The 16,445-nt window shown below is 36.3% G+C and overlaps 3 protein-coding genes and 1 long non-coding RNA gene across 4 annotated transcripts; 1 reads left to right on the forward strand and 3 right to left on the reverse strand.

Moving 5' to 3' along the window:
• The first annotated feature begins 3,039 nt into the window (after positions 1-3,039).
• On the forward strand, positions 3,040-5,132 carry LOC142556383 (uncharacterized). Its single transcript, XM_075667843.1, has 2 exons — positions 3,040-3,045; positions 3,342-5,132. Exons 1-2 carry the CDS (start codon positions 3,040-3,042, stop codon positions 4,035-4,037), a joined length of 702 nt encoding a protein of 233 aa, XP_075523958.1. The 3' UTR covers positions 4,038-5,132.
• A 1,382-nt stretch (positions 5,133-6,514) lies between these two features.
• On the reverse strand, positions 6,515-8,638 carry LOC142555817 (protein Iojap, chloroplastic). Its single transcript, XM_075666912.1, has 5 exons — positions 8,356-8,638; positions 7,843-7,969; positions 7,512-7,650; positions 7,330-7,418; positions 6,515-6,876 (listed from the first exon to the last, which is right to left on the reverse strand). Exons 1-5 carry the CDS (start codon positions 8,542-8,544, stop codon positions 6,758-6,760), a joined length of 663 nt encoding a protein of 220 aa, XP_075523027.1. The 5' UTR covers positions 8,545-8,638; the 3' UTR covers positions 6,515-6,757.
• Positions 8,639-10,128: 1,490 nt separating this feature from the next.
• Positions 10,129-11,019, reverse strand: LOC142555819 (uncharacterized). The gene is made up of 3 exons (XR_012822462.1): positions 10,785-11,019; positions 10,434-10,575; positions 10,129-10,340 (listed from the first exon to the last, which is right to left on the reverse strand). It is a non-coding gene; the product is annotated as an uncharacterized LOC142555819 (long non-coding RNA).
• Positions 11,020-14,874: 3,855 nt separating this feature from the next.
• Positions 14,875-16,049, reverse strand: LOC142555816 (putative BOI-related E3 ubiquitin-protein ligase 3). The gene is made up of 2 exons (XM_075666911.1): positions 15,525-16,049; positions 14,875-15,431 (listed from the first exon to the last, which is right to left on the reverse strand). The coding sequence occupies exons 1-2, from the start codon at positions 15,856-15,858 to the stop codon at positions 14,914-14,916; spliced, it is 852 nt and encodes a 283-aa protein (XP_075523026.1). The 5' UTR covers positions 15,859-16,049; the 3' UTR covers positions 14,875-14,913.
• Positions 16,050-16,445: the final 396 nt, after the last annotated feature.

A 16,445-nucleotide genomic window follows, 5' to 3' on the forward strand; every position in this document is an offset into this window, starting at 1 on the left:
ACTTTCATAATATATCGGTTAAATTTTATAAACCGATTTTAAAATTTAATTTTTTTTCCTGAAAATTAAACTCATTTTTTTTACTAAATCGAAACCTACAAGATTTTTCTATATAGATATAAAAAACCGAATTAAAAACGATTATTTGATCAGTAAATTTTTTATTTTAAAATGGAATTTCTATTAAAAAATATAATAAAGATTGAATGTAAGAAATTGGTTTATTCAGTTTTACTTATTATTTGTTCATATCTCGTTTCGGTAGTATTTTCATTTATTGTCACTATCGTTAATTTTATTGATTTTGTAAATTTTAAAATATTATACTAATTTTAATTTATTTCATACTACTTTTATCAATATTATTAGGTTTTCTAATTGAAATAACTAAAATAATTATATTTATAAAATATAAAAATAACATTTTCATAACCAAGAGACGCCACGGGGTTTAAACCCCGGCCCTTATATTATTTATTTTTATAAAACTTAATATATGATATTTTGTTAAATACTTATTTTTTTTGTATTTTTATTAAAATAAAAAATCAAAAAATAAGAATTATCATTGTACATTATATTTAATAATGCTCGTTTAAACCACACTGGAATTCGTATTTGTGATGGAAGCAAAACCATAAATTAATGGGAATTCGACTCGGTACTAACATCCGATGATTCGAAGGTTCTCCCCCATATAGCAGGATCCATCTATCTATTTTCATTCTACTGGATTTTTGTTCAAGTTTGTCGGAACCTCAAATCCTTCATCTTGAAGCTTTATTGAAGGTCCGTTTCATTTCTTGAGCCCCCACTGGGTCAGTGATTTGTCAACGTTCTTCGCGCTTATTTTCCTATTGCTGAACAAGTTTCGGGGGGTGGGCAATAGGCATGAAAATGATGTGTATTGGGTTGCTTATAAAATATTTTTGCATTTCGTTGATGGTTGATGGTGATGCTAAAGAATGGCAAGAGCTTGAAACTTTATGTCTATTAATTTAGATATGGTGTTGAATTCTGTAAAACTGGAGGGAAATATCTGAATCAATTATTTTTCTTATTCACACGTTTGTACACTGATGCCCTTTTATACACAATGAAGTAAAGAGAAGTAAAGAAAACGTGTTATGCAATGAACACGCTTATGCCTATGTGAATATCAACTAATAAAATGAATACTCAACTAATAAAATGAATACTAACTAACACTCCCCCTCAAGATTGGTGGAGGTTTAAAACACCAATCTTGGACAGCAAGTAGGTGTGTTGATCCTTTCCCAAGCTCTTGGTGAAAATGTCCGCGAGTTGATCGTTTGTGGAAACATAAGAAGTTTTGAGTAACTTGGACTGAATTTTTTCCCGTATCAAATGGCAATCTATTTCGATATGCTTCGTGCGTTCATGATAAAGTGGGTTGGCAGCGATATGCATTGCTGCCATGTTATCACAATACAAAGTGGCTGGTTCTGTAATAGACACACCCATCTCTTGAAGCAATCCAGTAACCCATACAATCTCACAAGACCAATGAATCTCCTACCATATGCTCATTTGCACCGGTATCTATTATCCAAGGAGCTTTGGTAGAATAAGATAATGATAATGAGTCCTTCTTCCCTGTACCTGCCATATTTGCCATAGGTTCATGAGGAGTTTCTGCATCACACTTTCCAAGCAGCTTTAAAATCTCAGCATACTGAGCCTGACTGAAAATTGGAGTATCTTGAGCCGCTGCTGTTGATGTGCTGACTGAATCACGCTCAACCACATTCGCCTCAAATTGTGGCTTTCTGTTCTTCATCACTTTCGGAGGAACAAATTTACCTTGAGGCTTGAACATTTTATGGCCTGGGGGATATCCATTAAGCCGATAACAAGTGGCTCTAGTGTGGCCATTCCAATTACAATAATCACATTTGAGAAATTCTTTCTGCTGTGATTCTCTTCGATTTTGATTAGAAAAAAATACCGTAGCTGGTGTCTCTATAGAGATGATAGCACGATGAGACTCTTCTTGGGAAATTATTGAAAATGCTTGTCCCACAGTCGGTAAAGGAGTCATCATAAGAATTTGGCTTCGGATTTGAGAATAACTCTCATTTAAACCCATCAGAAACTGAAGTAATCTCTGTTGTTGATCATGTTCAATATATTTCCGAGCTGTCGCACATTCACAAGAAGGAAGAGTTACCAAAGAGGAGTATTCATCCCACAGTTGTTTTAATTTGCAAAAAAATACTGAGATTGTACTATCTCCCTGTGTGATTCTTCCAATTTCTCGATGTAGAGTGAAGATCCGCGATCCATTCACTTTATCAAATTGCTCTTTTAAGTCAGACCATACAACAGATGCTTCAGTAGCATATACAATGCCTCGAAATATATCTTTACAAACCGTATTGTAGATCCAGGACAGAACCAGGGCATTACACCTCTCCCATTGTTGTGCTGTGAGAGATCCAGAGGCTGGACGCTTACAAGTGCCGTCTATGAATCCAGTTTTATTCTTCGCACGCAGTGCAATTAACATCGCGCGACTCCACACTCTATAGTTCTCAGTACCTATCAACTGATCAGCAACTAAATTCATACCTGGGGTGTCCGAGGGATGAAGAAACAGCGGATCGTTGAAATTGGAATTCATCGCCATTTCAAATTGAATCTCCTCTGCACTATTGAACCGGGTAGCCAGCGAAGAGAAAATTTCCGAATTCAATCTCAAGTGAATTCTGAATTGCGCTGATCACTCATCGACTTCGGCGCTCTGATACCATGTTGAATTCTGTAAAACTGGAGGGAAATATCTGAATCAATTATTTTTCTTATTCACACGTTTGTACACTGATGCCCTTTTATACACAATGAAGTAAAGAGAAGTAAAGAAAGCGTGTTATGCAATGAACACGCTTATGCCTGTGTGAATATCAACTAATAAAATGAATACTCAACTAATAAAATGAATACTAACTAACATATGGAAACCACCGACTTGAATTTGGTTGCTCACTGGACTGTTGCTATGCTATTTTTGGAATGGGAATGGGAGTGAGAATGCAATAAAAAGTAATAATCTTTGGCTCTGGGTTCTTTCTTCTTCTTCTTTTTTTTTTAAAAAAAAAGACACGATTTTTATTTTTAGTTGTTTCGGCTTGGTGGGTGTTCAATGGAATTTTAGTTAATTTCAGGGTAATTGAATAAATTTTTTGTTGTTGTAATGCGCTGCAGATTTCTCTTGGAGATCAGAATCACCTATTTCATGAAATGAATTTGTTCCTTGAATTCAATTATCAATATTTGTATCTTTCTTATGATAGATATTAATTTATGCAGCAGGGAATTAGAAATTTGGTTGTTTTACTATCGTGTATAATTGGAGTCTCTGCAGACTACCATGGCAGCCCACATTGGGTCGAGTAAAACTTGTCCATCTAATTCCGTCTGAAGGTCTTCCATTGGATGCATACAAGTTGTTTGTCTCAACTTTGTCCCAATCACTGGTTCAGTATTCAGCTGCCATTATCCAACTAACTATCTGTGATGCGTCTCTTTTGAGGTCCTTTCTTGAGACTTCTCGACTATACTTTCTTCATAAGCCACCCTTTCCTTCCACAGATATAATTGATGATTCCCGTAAATGGTGCAAAACATCTGGTTACCATGCAGACCCTCAAATGTGGCAAGAGACTTGTGATTTTAGACCTGGGGTCACTTTTACCGAACCCACTAATGAAACTGAAATCCCTCCATCTGGTTTAGTCGACATTTTCGGGCTGCTCGGAAAAGTGTGTGGGGGTGTATTGGATGCCATGACCTTTTATTTAAATCTCCGTAGTTCGCCTTTCACCGAGATACTCGATAATCTTCCATTGAGAAATCGGGAAGTATCATCATCTGTACTGTCCGTTTATTGTCATGGAAGGCCTTCTTTTATGCATCATAATATAGCTGCTCGAGAAGATGGACAGCTAGTTATGTTCTCTGATCCTGATGAGCATCAGGTCGACAGAACATCTTCTCCTTCTCTGTCATATATTTGAGAAGTGTAGTAGTGTAAATATCTGTGTGGATAAGAAAAGTAACTGATTGTGCATGTCAAAATGTCTATTAATTTTCCTGACAAACACATTACTTGCGGTCTGATGTCATAAAATGTATGTATTTTTCTCCGAACATGAATTAAGTATGACCCATGTGGGAAATATTGCTTGTCTGCAACTTTACTAAACGACTGGATTCACAATCCAACTTTTTCGGTCTTTTCCTATGTTAGTTGTTTCCACACATATTTATGAATATGTGGTTTTCCATTCCTCTTAGCCGTGTGGTTGTTTGATTTAAATGGTTTAGCACAAGTTCCCACGCTTCCATGCATGATTCATCCAAATCAAATTAACATAAAATATGATTGAATGTGAACTATAAATGAGGGTAAGGAACCCAAACAAGCACTGGTAGTGGTGTGTAAAGGACATTTGACGACGATGTCTCTACTAGACTAGGCATGTGTCTGTTGGAATTTGCAAAGCATGCTTTGATTTGTATTTTATGACCAATTTTGCATTATATTAGTGGTTCAATCCTGTTGTTAGAGTTTTGAATATTTGTAATAGCTTGAATTGTCAAGGAAAAACAAACAAGCACCTTAAATTATACGTTTTTTGGAGTAAGATTTATTTATTCTGTTTTTGTAACAGTAGGGGGTAAAATGTTCTAATAACAATAATCGAAGATTCCCTACTCTGCATATAAGTAAGCAACCCGACTTTCTGTGAACTGAAAGTAGTTGTCTCGTTTTACATCATCCAGAGCATTGTAAGTGCTTAGTTATTGCACGTCCGAGGGAGGAATACAAGTGGAGTATATCCATGTAGATTTTTTCTGTCAAAACATGGATCTTCTATTTCAAGTCAAATTAAGAAAAAGGAGCTGATACAATCTGTATCATTAGTGGGAGAACCATCGTCTATTCATCATTCGTTACATCTTTAGATTTCAAAGTTTAAGAAAAATGGTAAAAACGGTCACTTGTATAACAAAGATTACTTCATAAAAATTTTCCTCTTGTACTAGTTGCTCTCTGTATGAAGTTTATAGTAGCAGTTACTTGGATTGATGAAATACTGGAACAGGATCTACAAAACCAAGTATGCCGTGGAAGAAAAATGTTTCGAGGGATAAACCTCTTCCACCCTCAAAACAGGCTTCGCCTTGAGAATTCAAGATATTGCTGATAAGAAAGGCATTAAGTTGAGATTCTGAACTTTAAAGGAATGTGCAAATCATATTCAGTCACTTGAGAGTCCGTGTGCAAATATAATGATGGAGATTGGATGGCCGCCTGGAGTTCCATTTGTTCATCCGCATGATCTCCCTAACAAGGCAAAGATTGGTTGCTTGAAACCTATGAACCTGGATGGTCCGAAGTCTCGAATAAGCTTAACGAAACGTATAATGCCATCTCCATAACCGGTGACTTCTTCTGACTTTGATTTTGTCAATTTGTTGACCATGCTATGTTATCTTCCATCTCTGAGTGCATGTTTTCCTCTAAACTGCGATTCCTGTCTCTGAAATTTAAATTGTGATACGTAATTTTCCTTTTGCTGCTGCTTTCCATTTATAAAGAGGCAGTGTCTTATTTTTGGTAAACGTAACATGCAAATTTTGAATGGTGCTGCAGGTTAAACTTGTATCTGGATGGAGACAATGAGTTCGATGTGAATTTTCTTGAATTTGAACATATGAAAACTATCCTGATTTTAGATTCTAATGACCTCATCAATGGCTTTCCTGTAGTGTCTTTTGGAGTTTCAGTTTCCGTAACTATTCAGACGCTGAAAACCTGTTCCTACTTCTGCTATGATGATTATATATTGTCCATGTTAGTGTTACGTGATTCAAATGCTTATATGGACACGGTAGGTCTCATGTTGTAACACTTGCACCGAGGTTAAGGGGGTTTTATCCCACCTGAATTTTCAACTCTCATTTCCGTCGATTTGTTTTGCACGACTTGGTGGTTCTACTCTTTGGGTCACCACTCCGACACCGCTTAGCGCCAGCTCTATGCCTCATGCTGAGGCTGCTTTTTCGTCACCAGGAATAGAATATATGTAAACGAGTAAATATTGAGAACAGAGTAGTAGAACAATGCGCTATTGATTTTCTGGTTTCTTTTTTGCTCTGGTTTCTCTTTAGCTCATGCCTCGTTGTATCACAAGGCATCTCGATAGGATAATGTGTTTTCTGATTGTTGAAGCGATTAGATATGATGTGGACTGGTGCAAGGTAAATAATGATAGAATAGTGAGAGTTAGACCAATAAAAAAATTCTGTATGTACGTATGCATGTAGTTTTGTACTAAACTCGGTCATGACTTACATCACTAGCAGCTGGTTATGGACTTGTGGTTCCATAACCAATACAATATACAATATTATTTTTTTAAAAAAGTATTTTTCCTTCGATTTTGTGATCGTTTAAATTGCCAATTCCAAATAAATTACATCTAATACAGAACCCAAAAGATACATCTGGTTTTCAAAATGCTTAATGCCTCCTGTCAAAGCAAGATAATAAGAGAGGCAGGTGCATTCTTTTCCAGACAACGGTGGATAATGCTAAAACAATCACAAGGATCCTGACAAAAGACGATGCATCTATCAGTTGATGAGTATGCACAACCTCCTTTCAACAAGAGGAGCATTATCAGGCATCGTTATTAGATCTGAAGAATGCGTTCATCTGCTTGAATTTTCAACCACCAAATCGTTGGTTTTCAAATGGTAGCTCTATCGGAATAGCATTGCCATAAAACTCTTCCAAGTTGTAGAAAGTTCTTTGCTGAGGAAGAAATATATGCACAACTACATCACCTGCACAATATAGGGTTAAGCCAGACAACTTGTGTAATGATGCCCCATTTACTAAATAGGTCGTCCAGTTTTACTTCGCCTGGGCTGCTAACGGGTCGGATTGACAAAAAATAACCCGTCTGGTAAAAAATTGATCAGCCATACTTGGATTCGGGGATTGGTCGGGTCCAGGTTAGCCCACCAATATTTCGCATTTAACCACATCATAATCAAAATTTAAAACTGAAACAAGAGAATATAAAATATGATAAAATTAGGAAATATTAAGGAATAAATAACTAAATCCATGTAACGGAGAACGAGTAAAGATTCTAGATCGAATGTACTGATGGTGGATAATCATTATTTTTAGTAAAGAAGATCCTAACTAGATTTTCAGCAAAGACAGTTCTAAACATAGGCAGAGGCACTCGGAGGCAGTCTAATTGTTATGAGTCCACAGGAGACACTCACCAAAGTCCAGCAATGTCCATGAATTGGGTTTAGAATCTCCGGTTGCTGTTCTTCCATATTGTGTTTCTGCTAAATCTTTCATTTTGGAGCTTGGAATAACAAAAAGATCTTACTTGAGAATGGTGATGATTAATGGAAATGCTAAAGCTGCCAGAGATTATAAAGAAAACCAACTGTCTCACCCAATGGCATCGATTTGAGGCCGAGAAAACGCGGTGGCAATGATAAAAAACCGAGTCCAATACACCAGAGGCTTGACAAAAAGAACTCTTAATTCTGCTGCCTTTACATCACTTGCAATTTTAGCTAAAGCAACAGCAACTGCATCAAAGAGAGAAATATATTAGTGATAATCGGTTATGCAAAAAGAGGTAAATAATCAAATGAAAGATAAGCCTCTTGTTTGAACAAAAGTCATTGGATTAAAGATTTTGGTCAATGCTAGATTCAAAATGGGGTGAACTCTCGGGCTTTCTCCGTCCACGCATCAACATAGAAATGAAAATAGCTTACAAGACAAGCTTTCAGCATCATCATCAACATCTGCACTAGCAGACTTTTGGTCATTGCTTTGGAAGACCACCTTGCCATACTTTTTGAGCAAGTCATCAAACATATCATCGGTATCTTCACTAACATTCTGCAAGGAATAAAGTCTATCAACAAGTCATGTAAGTTTAGTAATGATTCAGGGTGCAGAAAGTATCTGAATTATGCCAGGCATCAGAAAGTACCAAGGTTAAGATTTGAAGGTATTGACTGACTCACAGAAATCAAAATAAGCTTCCAGTAAACATGAGCCAAGAACTTAAAGAACACCAGATTCCTAAAACAAGGGGGCACTTGATCCATACGTATAACAGCCAAGTGCCTATTTCAAGTATTCATTTTTATGCATTTCCCCGTAATTTTCGAACAGTTGTTTTTTATGAATCAACCTACACAGACGCGAACGCGATGGCCGTTCTTACGGTAGTGGTTCAAGTAACAAACGAACTGTCTACTGTAAGTAAAAGAAATTCTTACCGAGCCAACAGCCATGGGAGAAAGAGTAAACTTCTGAGGGCTGGGTATGTGTGAAAACTGGTGATTACAGAAGTAAAGATTTCTGGGTTTAGCCGACAGTCCACATTTTCGCCGAAAATGGTCACCGGAGCTGGGATCTCCGGCGCGTACGAGGGGTCGGTGGTGGGTCGGCAAGGTGTAAACAATCATTTGCGGCTGAGAATTGTGAACGCGTGCGCTCTCAAAACATGTACGCTAGAGCTACCAAAATGTTTCTTCTGATGGTAGAATTGAACTGAGCACCATGAAATTATCCAGTTCTACGTGTTAAACGGATATGGATCCGGATAACAATCCAGTTAACACCTGATTGGGCCATCTGCTCAACAAGAAGGGCCCATTTAAATTTCCGGTTGCTCAATTTGGATTGAGAAAAAAAACCATGTCAACTTGGATATCCAGATAATGATGTCCAACAGGCCTAAATTTAGTTAAGTCCATTGGTTAAGGCCCGTATAATTTCTGATTAAATTGCAAGATGGCCCGACAATCATCGATTTACATGTCCTCAAAATCACATACAGGAAATCTCCTCGAACCTGGACTTGATCTCCTTCCAAAGCAGTTGTTACCTTCTTGTCACGAGAGTCGAGCGCATCAGGAAAGACGATGTCTTCAAGATCGACGTCGAGCGTGTATTGCGTGGGCATAATGTGATTGTAGTTTACGAGCTTGACGAAGACCTTGACGCGTGACTTCTTGACAGGGTCCTTCCGGATACTTGGCGATTCCGGCAACGAGGCAGCGTATGGTCGGTCGCGTGTGCCGTCGTCGTAGTTCTTCACCATAGTCGATTTATGACAAGAAAACCGTCCCTGCAGAAGGATCACCGCCTTGTTCGGCTTCAGGAACTTCACTATTCTTTGTATGTGCATGGATTGCCGGTGAACATGAACCCCAGTGTCAGCAACTCCATTTCTTCTAGTGGGCAGTAGTGTAGGATATCTGCGAACGCAGAGCTGAGCCGCCGTAGCTTGCTTTCAGGCGCTTGAAAAAGGATCAAGAAAGGTTCGAGACTGGGAAGAATCGTTGGTTTTTCTCGAAGCTCAGGTTTTGAGCTGAAAGATATGGGATCAGACTGTATTCCTGGCCTTTTTATATTCCATTTGTGGATTATATGAGATCATTTTTGTGAAGCTATCGGTCTGATTGAGTTTTACCATTGATAATGATGCATATTGCGCGAACTGTTCATGTCACGAGGAAGCTACAATGGTGAAATTGTGGATCGGCTGTATGTTTGTGTTTTATTTGACGATTTGCATTAGCTTTAGTAATGGAGTCTTTGGACGTGACCACATATTTGATTCATTACTTTTGCGCCAAAGATTTCTGTTCTCCTTCTCTTCTGACTCCTTTAATCGGTTTGATGTTCTTGTTGTTCCGAAATTTGAGCTCATTTGGCTCTAACAGTTATGACCAGAGTGTTATGATACTGTTTCTTTTTTGGATGAGATTTTCAATTTTTTGAAATTTGTCTTGCAAACTCGATTAATTATAATCAAATTTTCCTCTGTGAGTGTTTAGTCAGAAATGCTCGAACCTCTGAACAGAGGTCAGTTCTTATTTTTTTGGTTTCTGAATGTGTGGCAGTGTGATGTTGGGGTTGTGAAGACTATCATTTATCTGCGTGAGAATTGAGCACAAGATTTTCACTATTCTTGTCTTTAATTCTTTTTTTTACTTTATTATGATAAATGGAGACTCAAATGAAGCAAATGTTTTACAAATATCTGAGAAATACTAACCATAAGCATGCATAATTATGAAAAAATAGTAGAAGTACAACCCAATTTACATAAAAAAAATCTCTATGGCTTGTGCAAACGGCCATATCCTTATTACAACCTAGTATGAAAATTTAAGGAAACAAAACTATCATTGTTAATCTGCAGTTTCATCAGAAGCACACATCCAGACAGCAGCAGCAGCAAAGTCCAGCGAGACTGCAGGAATAGAAGAGGTCCAAAGTTAAGTGGTGGTTTATTTTGGCTAGACTAGAAGAATAGGTCATATGATAGAAAGGTTGAGGATCTTACCATCCTTTCAAGAATCCATCTCCTCTGCTCTTGGTTTCCACGGGCACCCTCTCTTTGTTGTGGTCATCCTTAGTAGGATAACCTATGGGTGGAGGAGCCATGACGTAGGAGCTGTTCTGTGTTGCAGTGGAAGGATAGGAAGCTTGGAGACGAGGACAAAAGGTATAATCAGATGCTAACTCTGCTTTTAGTCATTTTTTTATCAAGAAAAACTAGTGTGTTCTTGTTTGAATTATTTCTTCTTGTTAAGTAGTGCACCAAATTACTCAATTCTGTATATTAATGACTTTAGAAGATGGAGCAAATGAGACATTCATATATATCAACTGAAAAAGATCATATAACCCTTACCAGGAAGATGGTTTTGATCGTGTCGATTCATGGTTCACTGATGTAAAACTTCGCGTGCCGACAAGTAAATTATGAGAAGAAAATGGTGTTGGTGATAAAAGGATAGCTATTAAGAATGTGTTTAAAATTATATGAGAAGAGTTCATGGCCATGGCGGACATATATAGGCTCTGATTAGTTATGAAAATGATAACGCGCACAAGGAAGAAAATTCTTCCCTAAAGACGTGTGCATCATGTGGATTATTTTGGGACACTTTCTTCGCGAATTCGTTAAAATCTTGACTCGTTTAAGCCTCGCAACCCAAATAAAGAAATGCAATAATTGTTGCATCTTATGAAATAAGGTTCCTCGCCTTCTAGAAAATCGCGTCATGGAGAACTACATGGGAAGCTTTTGGCTTACCTTTGAACATTCGTGGCTGGTATAGGTCTAGTCTTCCATTTACATCGGGTGTTGTATCAGTCGGTGCATTGTTTGATGTTTATTTCCTTCGCATTCAGTTTATTGTGTTTGATAATGTAATATATAAAATGCTGCAAATAATTTGTAACGAATCCTATTCTAAAATCAAGCAAATAGATTAGGATAATGAAAACTGTTTTTTTTAAATAAAAATAAAAATAAACCAAGACATATATGTGTATAATGTGTGTGTGTGTGTGTGATTCTTATTATTATAAGCATTCGGCAGTGGGTGAAGCGTGCAATGTGTGTGGCTTGAAGCCCAAAGTTTTCATATTAGGTTGACTCCACTAATGACGTGACTTCAGTTAGATTGAAAACTTGGCCCGAGAGCCCAATTATTATACACCACAAATTTAATCATAATGGTCCATTATTTTTCATGCGACGTGATAAGCCCGAATTTTATAAGGATTTTAAGAATTTTATTTTATTATGTTTGTATTTATCTGACATTGTTATTCTTTATTTTGTGATTATCTGAATTAATTTTATGTTATTTGTATATTAAAATAAAAGAGCAAAAAAACCTAATTTTGGAGATAAAGTGATTTTACAAGAATTCTAAGGACAACAAAATGCTAGAAGGAAATAGAAGAATAAAAAAAATTATTCTACTTCCTTGTCAAAGACCATGAAAGCAAGGATAAGGATGGATGGATTTTAGCCAAATTTGGACATATCCATATGGAATCTCACCTTGTGAGATAAGGGAGTTTTGAATTTTTTTTTTTTTAAAAAAAGATTTAGTTTATTTATTTTCCTTGTCATTCACAGGCTACAAGAAATGAAGTAAAATAAGACTTTTGGAATTGGGAAATTCTTTCATGTAAGATGGAATTTGGGAAAAGAAAAGAGTAGTTTTTGTGCTTTTGAAACTATGGGCCTTGCATATTAACGTAAAAAGGGTAGAACCGACATCGTGTACAACAACATAGAGGAATAGAAGGAGATTTTGGAGGAAGACGACAAACCTCCTTCTCTTAGGAACTTGGAAGAAGAAGAATGTTAAGAGTTTGAGAGAGAGAGAATACAATTTCAAATGATAATTATGTCGACCACGCCTAAGATTTTCTTATTCATTTCTAGAATTTATTTTATAAATTCAAACATTGTGTTTTTGTATTTTCTTTTTTAATTTTATGCAAAAATTTCTATAGACTAAGACCACTATAAGACCAAACAATACTTTATTTGATATTTGGTTTATTTTCAATCTATTATTTTTGTTGATTTTAATTATTGATTAATGTTGGTTTAATAATTTTTCTTGTCGTTCTAATAACTTATTTGCATGTTTGTTGATTAATCATGAATCAGAAGATGAATGAGTAAAAAAAGCAAGAAAGAAGTTAATCAACACATTGTTGAATCAACTAAGAATAATATTCGGTTTCAATATTCGATTTTAGGCGAAACTGAAATTCCACAAAAATTTAATGCATTTAGATTCAATTAAGAATAATTGAAGTGTTAGATTTAAATATATTTATTAATTCGAGAAATCGTTTAATAAATAAATTGGAGATGTAATAAATAAATTAGAGATTTAACCGCGATTGTTAATAATTTAATAAATAATTAAATTTTAATATGTATTAACATAATAATGTTTGGTACCGTTGTGTGTCTTAGTTTTTATTTGAAGTTGAATTCTTTCTTCATCATAATTAGTGGACTCTATCAATTTTCCAATATTTTGGTATACTAACATAATTAAATTTTGTAAGATTGGATATTTGAAGTTTTACTAAAAGTTATAGTTCATGATAACCGTGCAACTCTAATATTTCAAATCGTACAACAGCACAAACGTCACGTTTTAACTGTTATCCTGGCAGAAATAATTATTGCACTCAACAAACTCCATCAACTGGTAAATCGATGCATCCCGTAATTGTGAAAATCATATACCACTAAAAAGGTGTTTGCCCAACTCTAAGTTGGGTTCAAAAATGATATGCGGTTCTTGGTTCAGTCACTCTGACTTTTCGACACTATATTATCATCGTGGTTGGCATCGCTTCGGGGTAATTTCTCAACACCTAACCCATTAATGTAAAGCTAACTCATCATAGAAATTCTTGCATAAAGTTAACTCATTCTTTGAGGGAGATATGATTCCCAAGTTGAATGGTTATTGTTTACTTTCCTTTTAAAGCATGAAGGTGGATTCTTGTCTTGACAATACATTTTTCCTTTACAAAAGATGGAATGAATTAATAAAATCAAGAGTATTCCCAATAAATCTTTCTACTCTTTAGTTTATATATAGCTAATCTTGTCCCCTTACCTTTTAGTTTGATGGGATGACACCAAAAACCCTTAATTAAATATTTGGATACAAATCATTAGGTGGCATGCAAATTATCTTCAGATGCAATATTTTAACCTTATTCTATCAGTTGCCAATATAAAAAGAAACAATGAATCAAGATTTCATGACATGGGAAAATTGAAGTATACAAGAAATTTCAATATGATAATGCCAACTTGATTTTTAATCAATATTATCAACTTTCTTTATTAATTATTGAGTTAAATTTGATAGAGCTCGTGATCTTTTATGGTTCAACGAACTTGATCTCTTTTGGCTAAATATCGGTTAGTAGACGTTGAAAAAATGTTTCAAGGACATATCGGCATTGCATTCCTTCTACCAAAAGTCTATGCACGTATATATTTGCATAATTTTTTGTACAAAAAGATGAGTTGAACATGGCGTGTCGATTATTCATTTTCATTGATACCTCTTTATGATTTAAAACAATCTCAGTTTGTCGTCGTTTTTTTTTTTCAAACTAAACCTACCTCCAATACGACGAAGTATGTGTATTAGAGGAAAGGAGAGCACATCATGTGTGATGACCCTCATTATTGAAGCTTTTACTTTATGCCTAAATTGATTATTATTTGGGGAAAAAATGTACACGTATTTAATAATTCATATGCTCATGAATGAAAATGGTGATTATGTAAGAAAAGTTACTTACTGCAAATATGCAACTGTGTATTTAATTATATATTCAAGTTTTTTGGCGTAAATTTTATTGGGAGTTGGTTTTCGCTGCAAGAGCAAATAATAGGCTCCGTCAGTTTCCCTCCAGCATTATTTTCAACAAACCCAAACTTCGAAACAAAATTTTGGGACTACAAAGAATACCTAAAATGTAACGACCATGTGCTATCTCGATCTTGGGCTCCCTCAGGACCCTTGTCCCATCTTAGGTTCTCACTGAGGTCTTTTCTCTCACGGGCTTTTCCATGCGCCATTATTCATAGGACTCTCCACACCAGGTTGGTGGAAGTGATACCTCACCAAGTCTCGAACCCATGAGCTCCTGGCATAAATACATAGTTCAAATAGATTTGATACCAGTTGACCTAGTCCAAGATCGGGATAAGCCTATGGCCGTTATATATAATATGCTGATATCAATTATCACTTGAAGTAATATGTTAATTCGTGGGTTAGCTCAGTGTTCCACATCCTAAAAAATATTGATTTTTATAATAAATTTGACTTATCCATATCAATCAAACTTAAATCGAACATATCATCATGACTAAAATGTCCATCAGTCGCAAATATTTATTGTCAAAATGAAATAATAAAGAAATCATATAATATAAAACACTATAAATAAACTGAAATTTAATATTTCTAGGACATATTAACGTGGACACTGGCGGTTTTGGGGGATTTACAGAGGGGGCAGATATTGAGGGACGACCCGCACACAGTACAAAGGCAAAGATGCCTGCATGGCAAAAGCAGAACGCACGACTCCTCTTCCCCACAGCTCCTGCAAATCGTGTACCTGCCATCAGTTGAGGTCCTCTTCGCTAATGTGCGCTGGTCGGTTTCGCCACAGCACGACTGCGTGTCGTCGATCGACGCTGCCTCCTCGGCGTGGCGTCGCTGAGCGATGACTTGTTCTAGATTGCTCCGTAACGAGTTGGCGGCGGCTTCGTTGCTCTGAGCCAAGTCTCGCCATATCTGATTTTCGAAGCTCAGAACTTTTACTCTCTCCTCCAGAGCGCGGTTTAGCTTTCCGATCTTCTGAATCTCTTCTTCTTTTGCTTTCATTTTTCTCATCATGTTATCTTCAAGCGCGGCAGTGATACTCCGGGAGTATGAGTATCTCTTCCGCCTCTCTTCTATTTCCATCCTCGCTTTCTCTCTGTGATTTGTATATTTTAGAACACAAACAAATCGAGTTTGAAAAAAAAATTGTAAACTAATCAAACGACACACCGCACACGTATTTTAACGTACATGTTGTGAGACGAAGCGACCGACTTCCAATTGTTGCTGTTGGATCTGAAACGTTAAATCTTCTCCGAGAAAGGTGAAAGCACCGCAACCGTTATTCCCAATCTGGTTCAGTGATGGATGCAGAGGAGGCACAGCACGATTTCTCGAAACAGGAACGGCGTAGGTGAGGCCACTGTCACATTTCATCAGGGCTGTCTTGTCGTTGATCGGCGAACCATACGCCGGAAACACAGCTCCCCCCGCAGTAGTGGTGGTTCCCGGAGCCACCAATCCATACAACATAGCACCGGCGTACACGTTTCCCTTTCCTTCAATACCATTGATCATCATTTCTTTAAAAATGATCGAATCAAAAACACATCATCAACTCGATACCTATTCCAATTTGCGCCGTACCAACAAATGTAGAGAGAGAAGTACCTGTTGCTGTTGGTGGAAGGAGAAAACTGAGATGCCGAGCTTCAGCGGCCGTTGATTATATCTTACATTTGCTGAAATGAAATGTATTTTTGGTTTCTCACCTTTTTATAGTGTACCTTTTTATAGTGTGCCTTCCAAGCGGGGATCTTAAATAATAACTACGTAAACGTACCCTTTGGTTTGAGCGAAATTTTTTTTAAAAATATTGTAAAAGATTTATATATATATATATATATATATATGGGAGATGGGAGATGTTATGGGACAAAAGTAATTTAATTTTTTTCGTTGGCCGCACGATGCTATAATGGAAATTTAATTTGATATTATTATATATACAGGAGAAATTACCATTTTGATCGGATATATTTGTCTATTTATAATTTTTTTATCTATATTTTCATCAGAATTGAGTCTTGATACTATTATATTATAATTTTTGGAAAATTTAATATATATTTTCTCCAATTTTGTCTTTTATTTTTGGAAAATTTAAT

The sequence above is a fragment of the Primulina tabacum genome, chromosome 9 (genome assembly GCF_025594145.1).
Source record: "Primulina tabacum isolate GXHZ01 chromosome 9, ASM2559414v2, whole genome shotgun sequence".
Taxonomy (NCBI): domain Eukaryota; kingdom Viridiplantae; phylum Streptophyta; class Magnoliopsida; order Lamiales; family Gesneriaceae; genus Primulina; species Primulina tabacum.

Coding starts and splice junctions, on each gene's coding strand:
- LOC142555817 (XM_075666912.1), bottom strand. CDS start 8,544: ATGATTGTTTACACCTTGCCGACCCACCACCGACCCCTCGTACGCGCC. Junction 7,419..7,511: donor CCTCAAATCGATGCCATTGG/GTGAGACAGTTG, acceptor TGTTATTCCAAG/CTCCAAAATGAAAGATTTAG. Junction 6,877..7,329: donor ATGGACATTGCTGGACTTTG/GTGAGTGTCTCC, acceptor TATATTGTGCAG/GTGATGTAGTTGTGCATATA.
- LOC142555816 (XM_075666911.1), bottom strand. CDS start 15,858: ATGATGATCAATGGTATTGAAGGAAAGGGAAACGTGTACGCCGGTGCT. Junction 15,432..15,524: donor CTTCGTCTCACAACATGTAC/GTTAAAATACGT, acceptor CAAATCACAGAG/AGAAAGCGAGGATGGAAATA.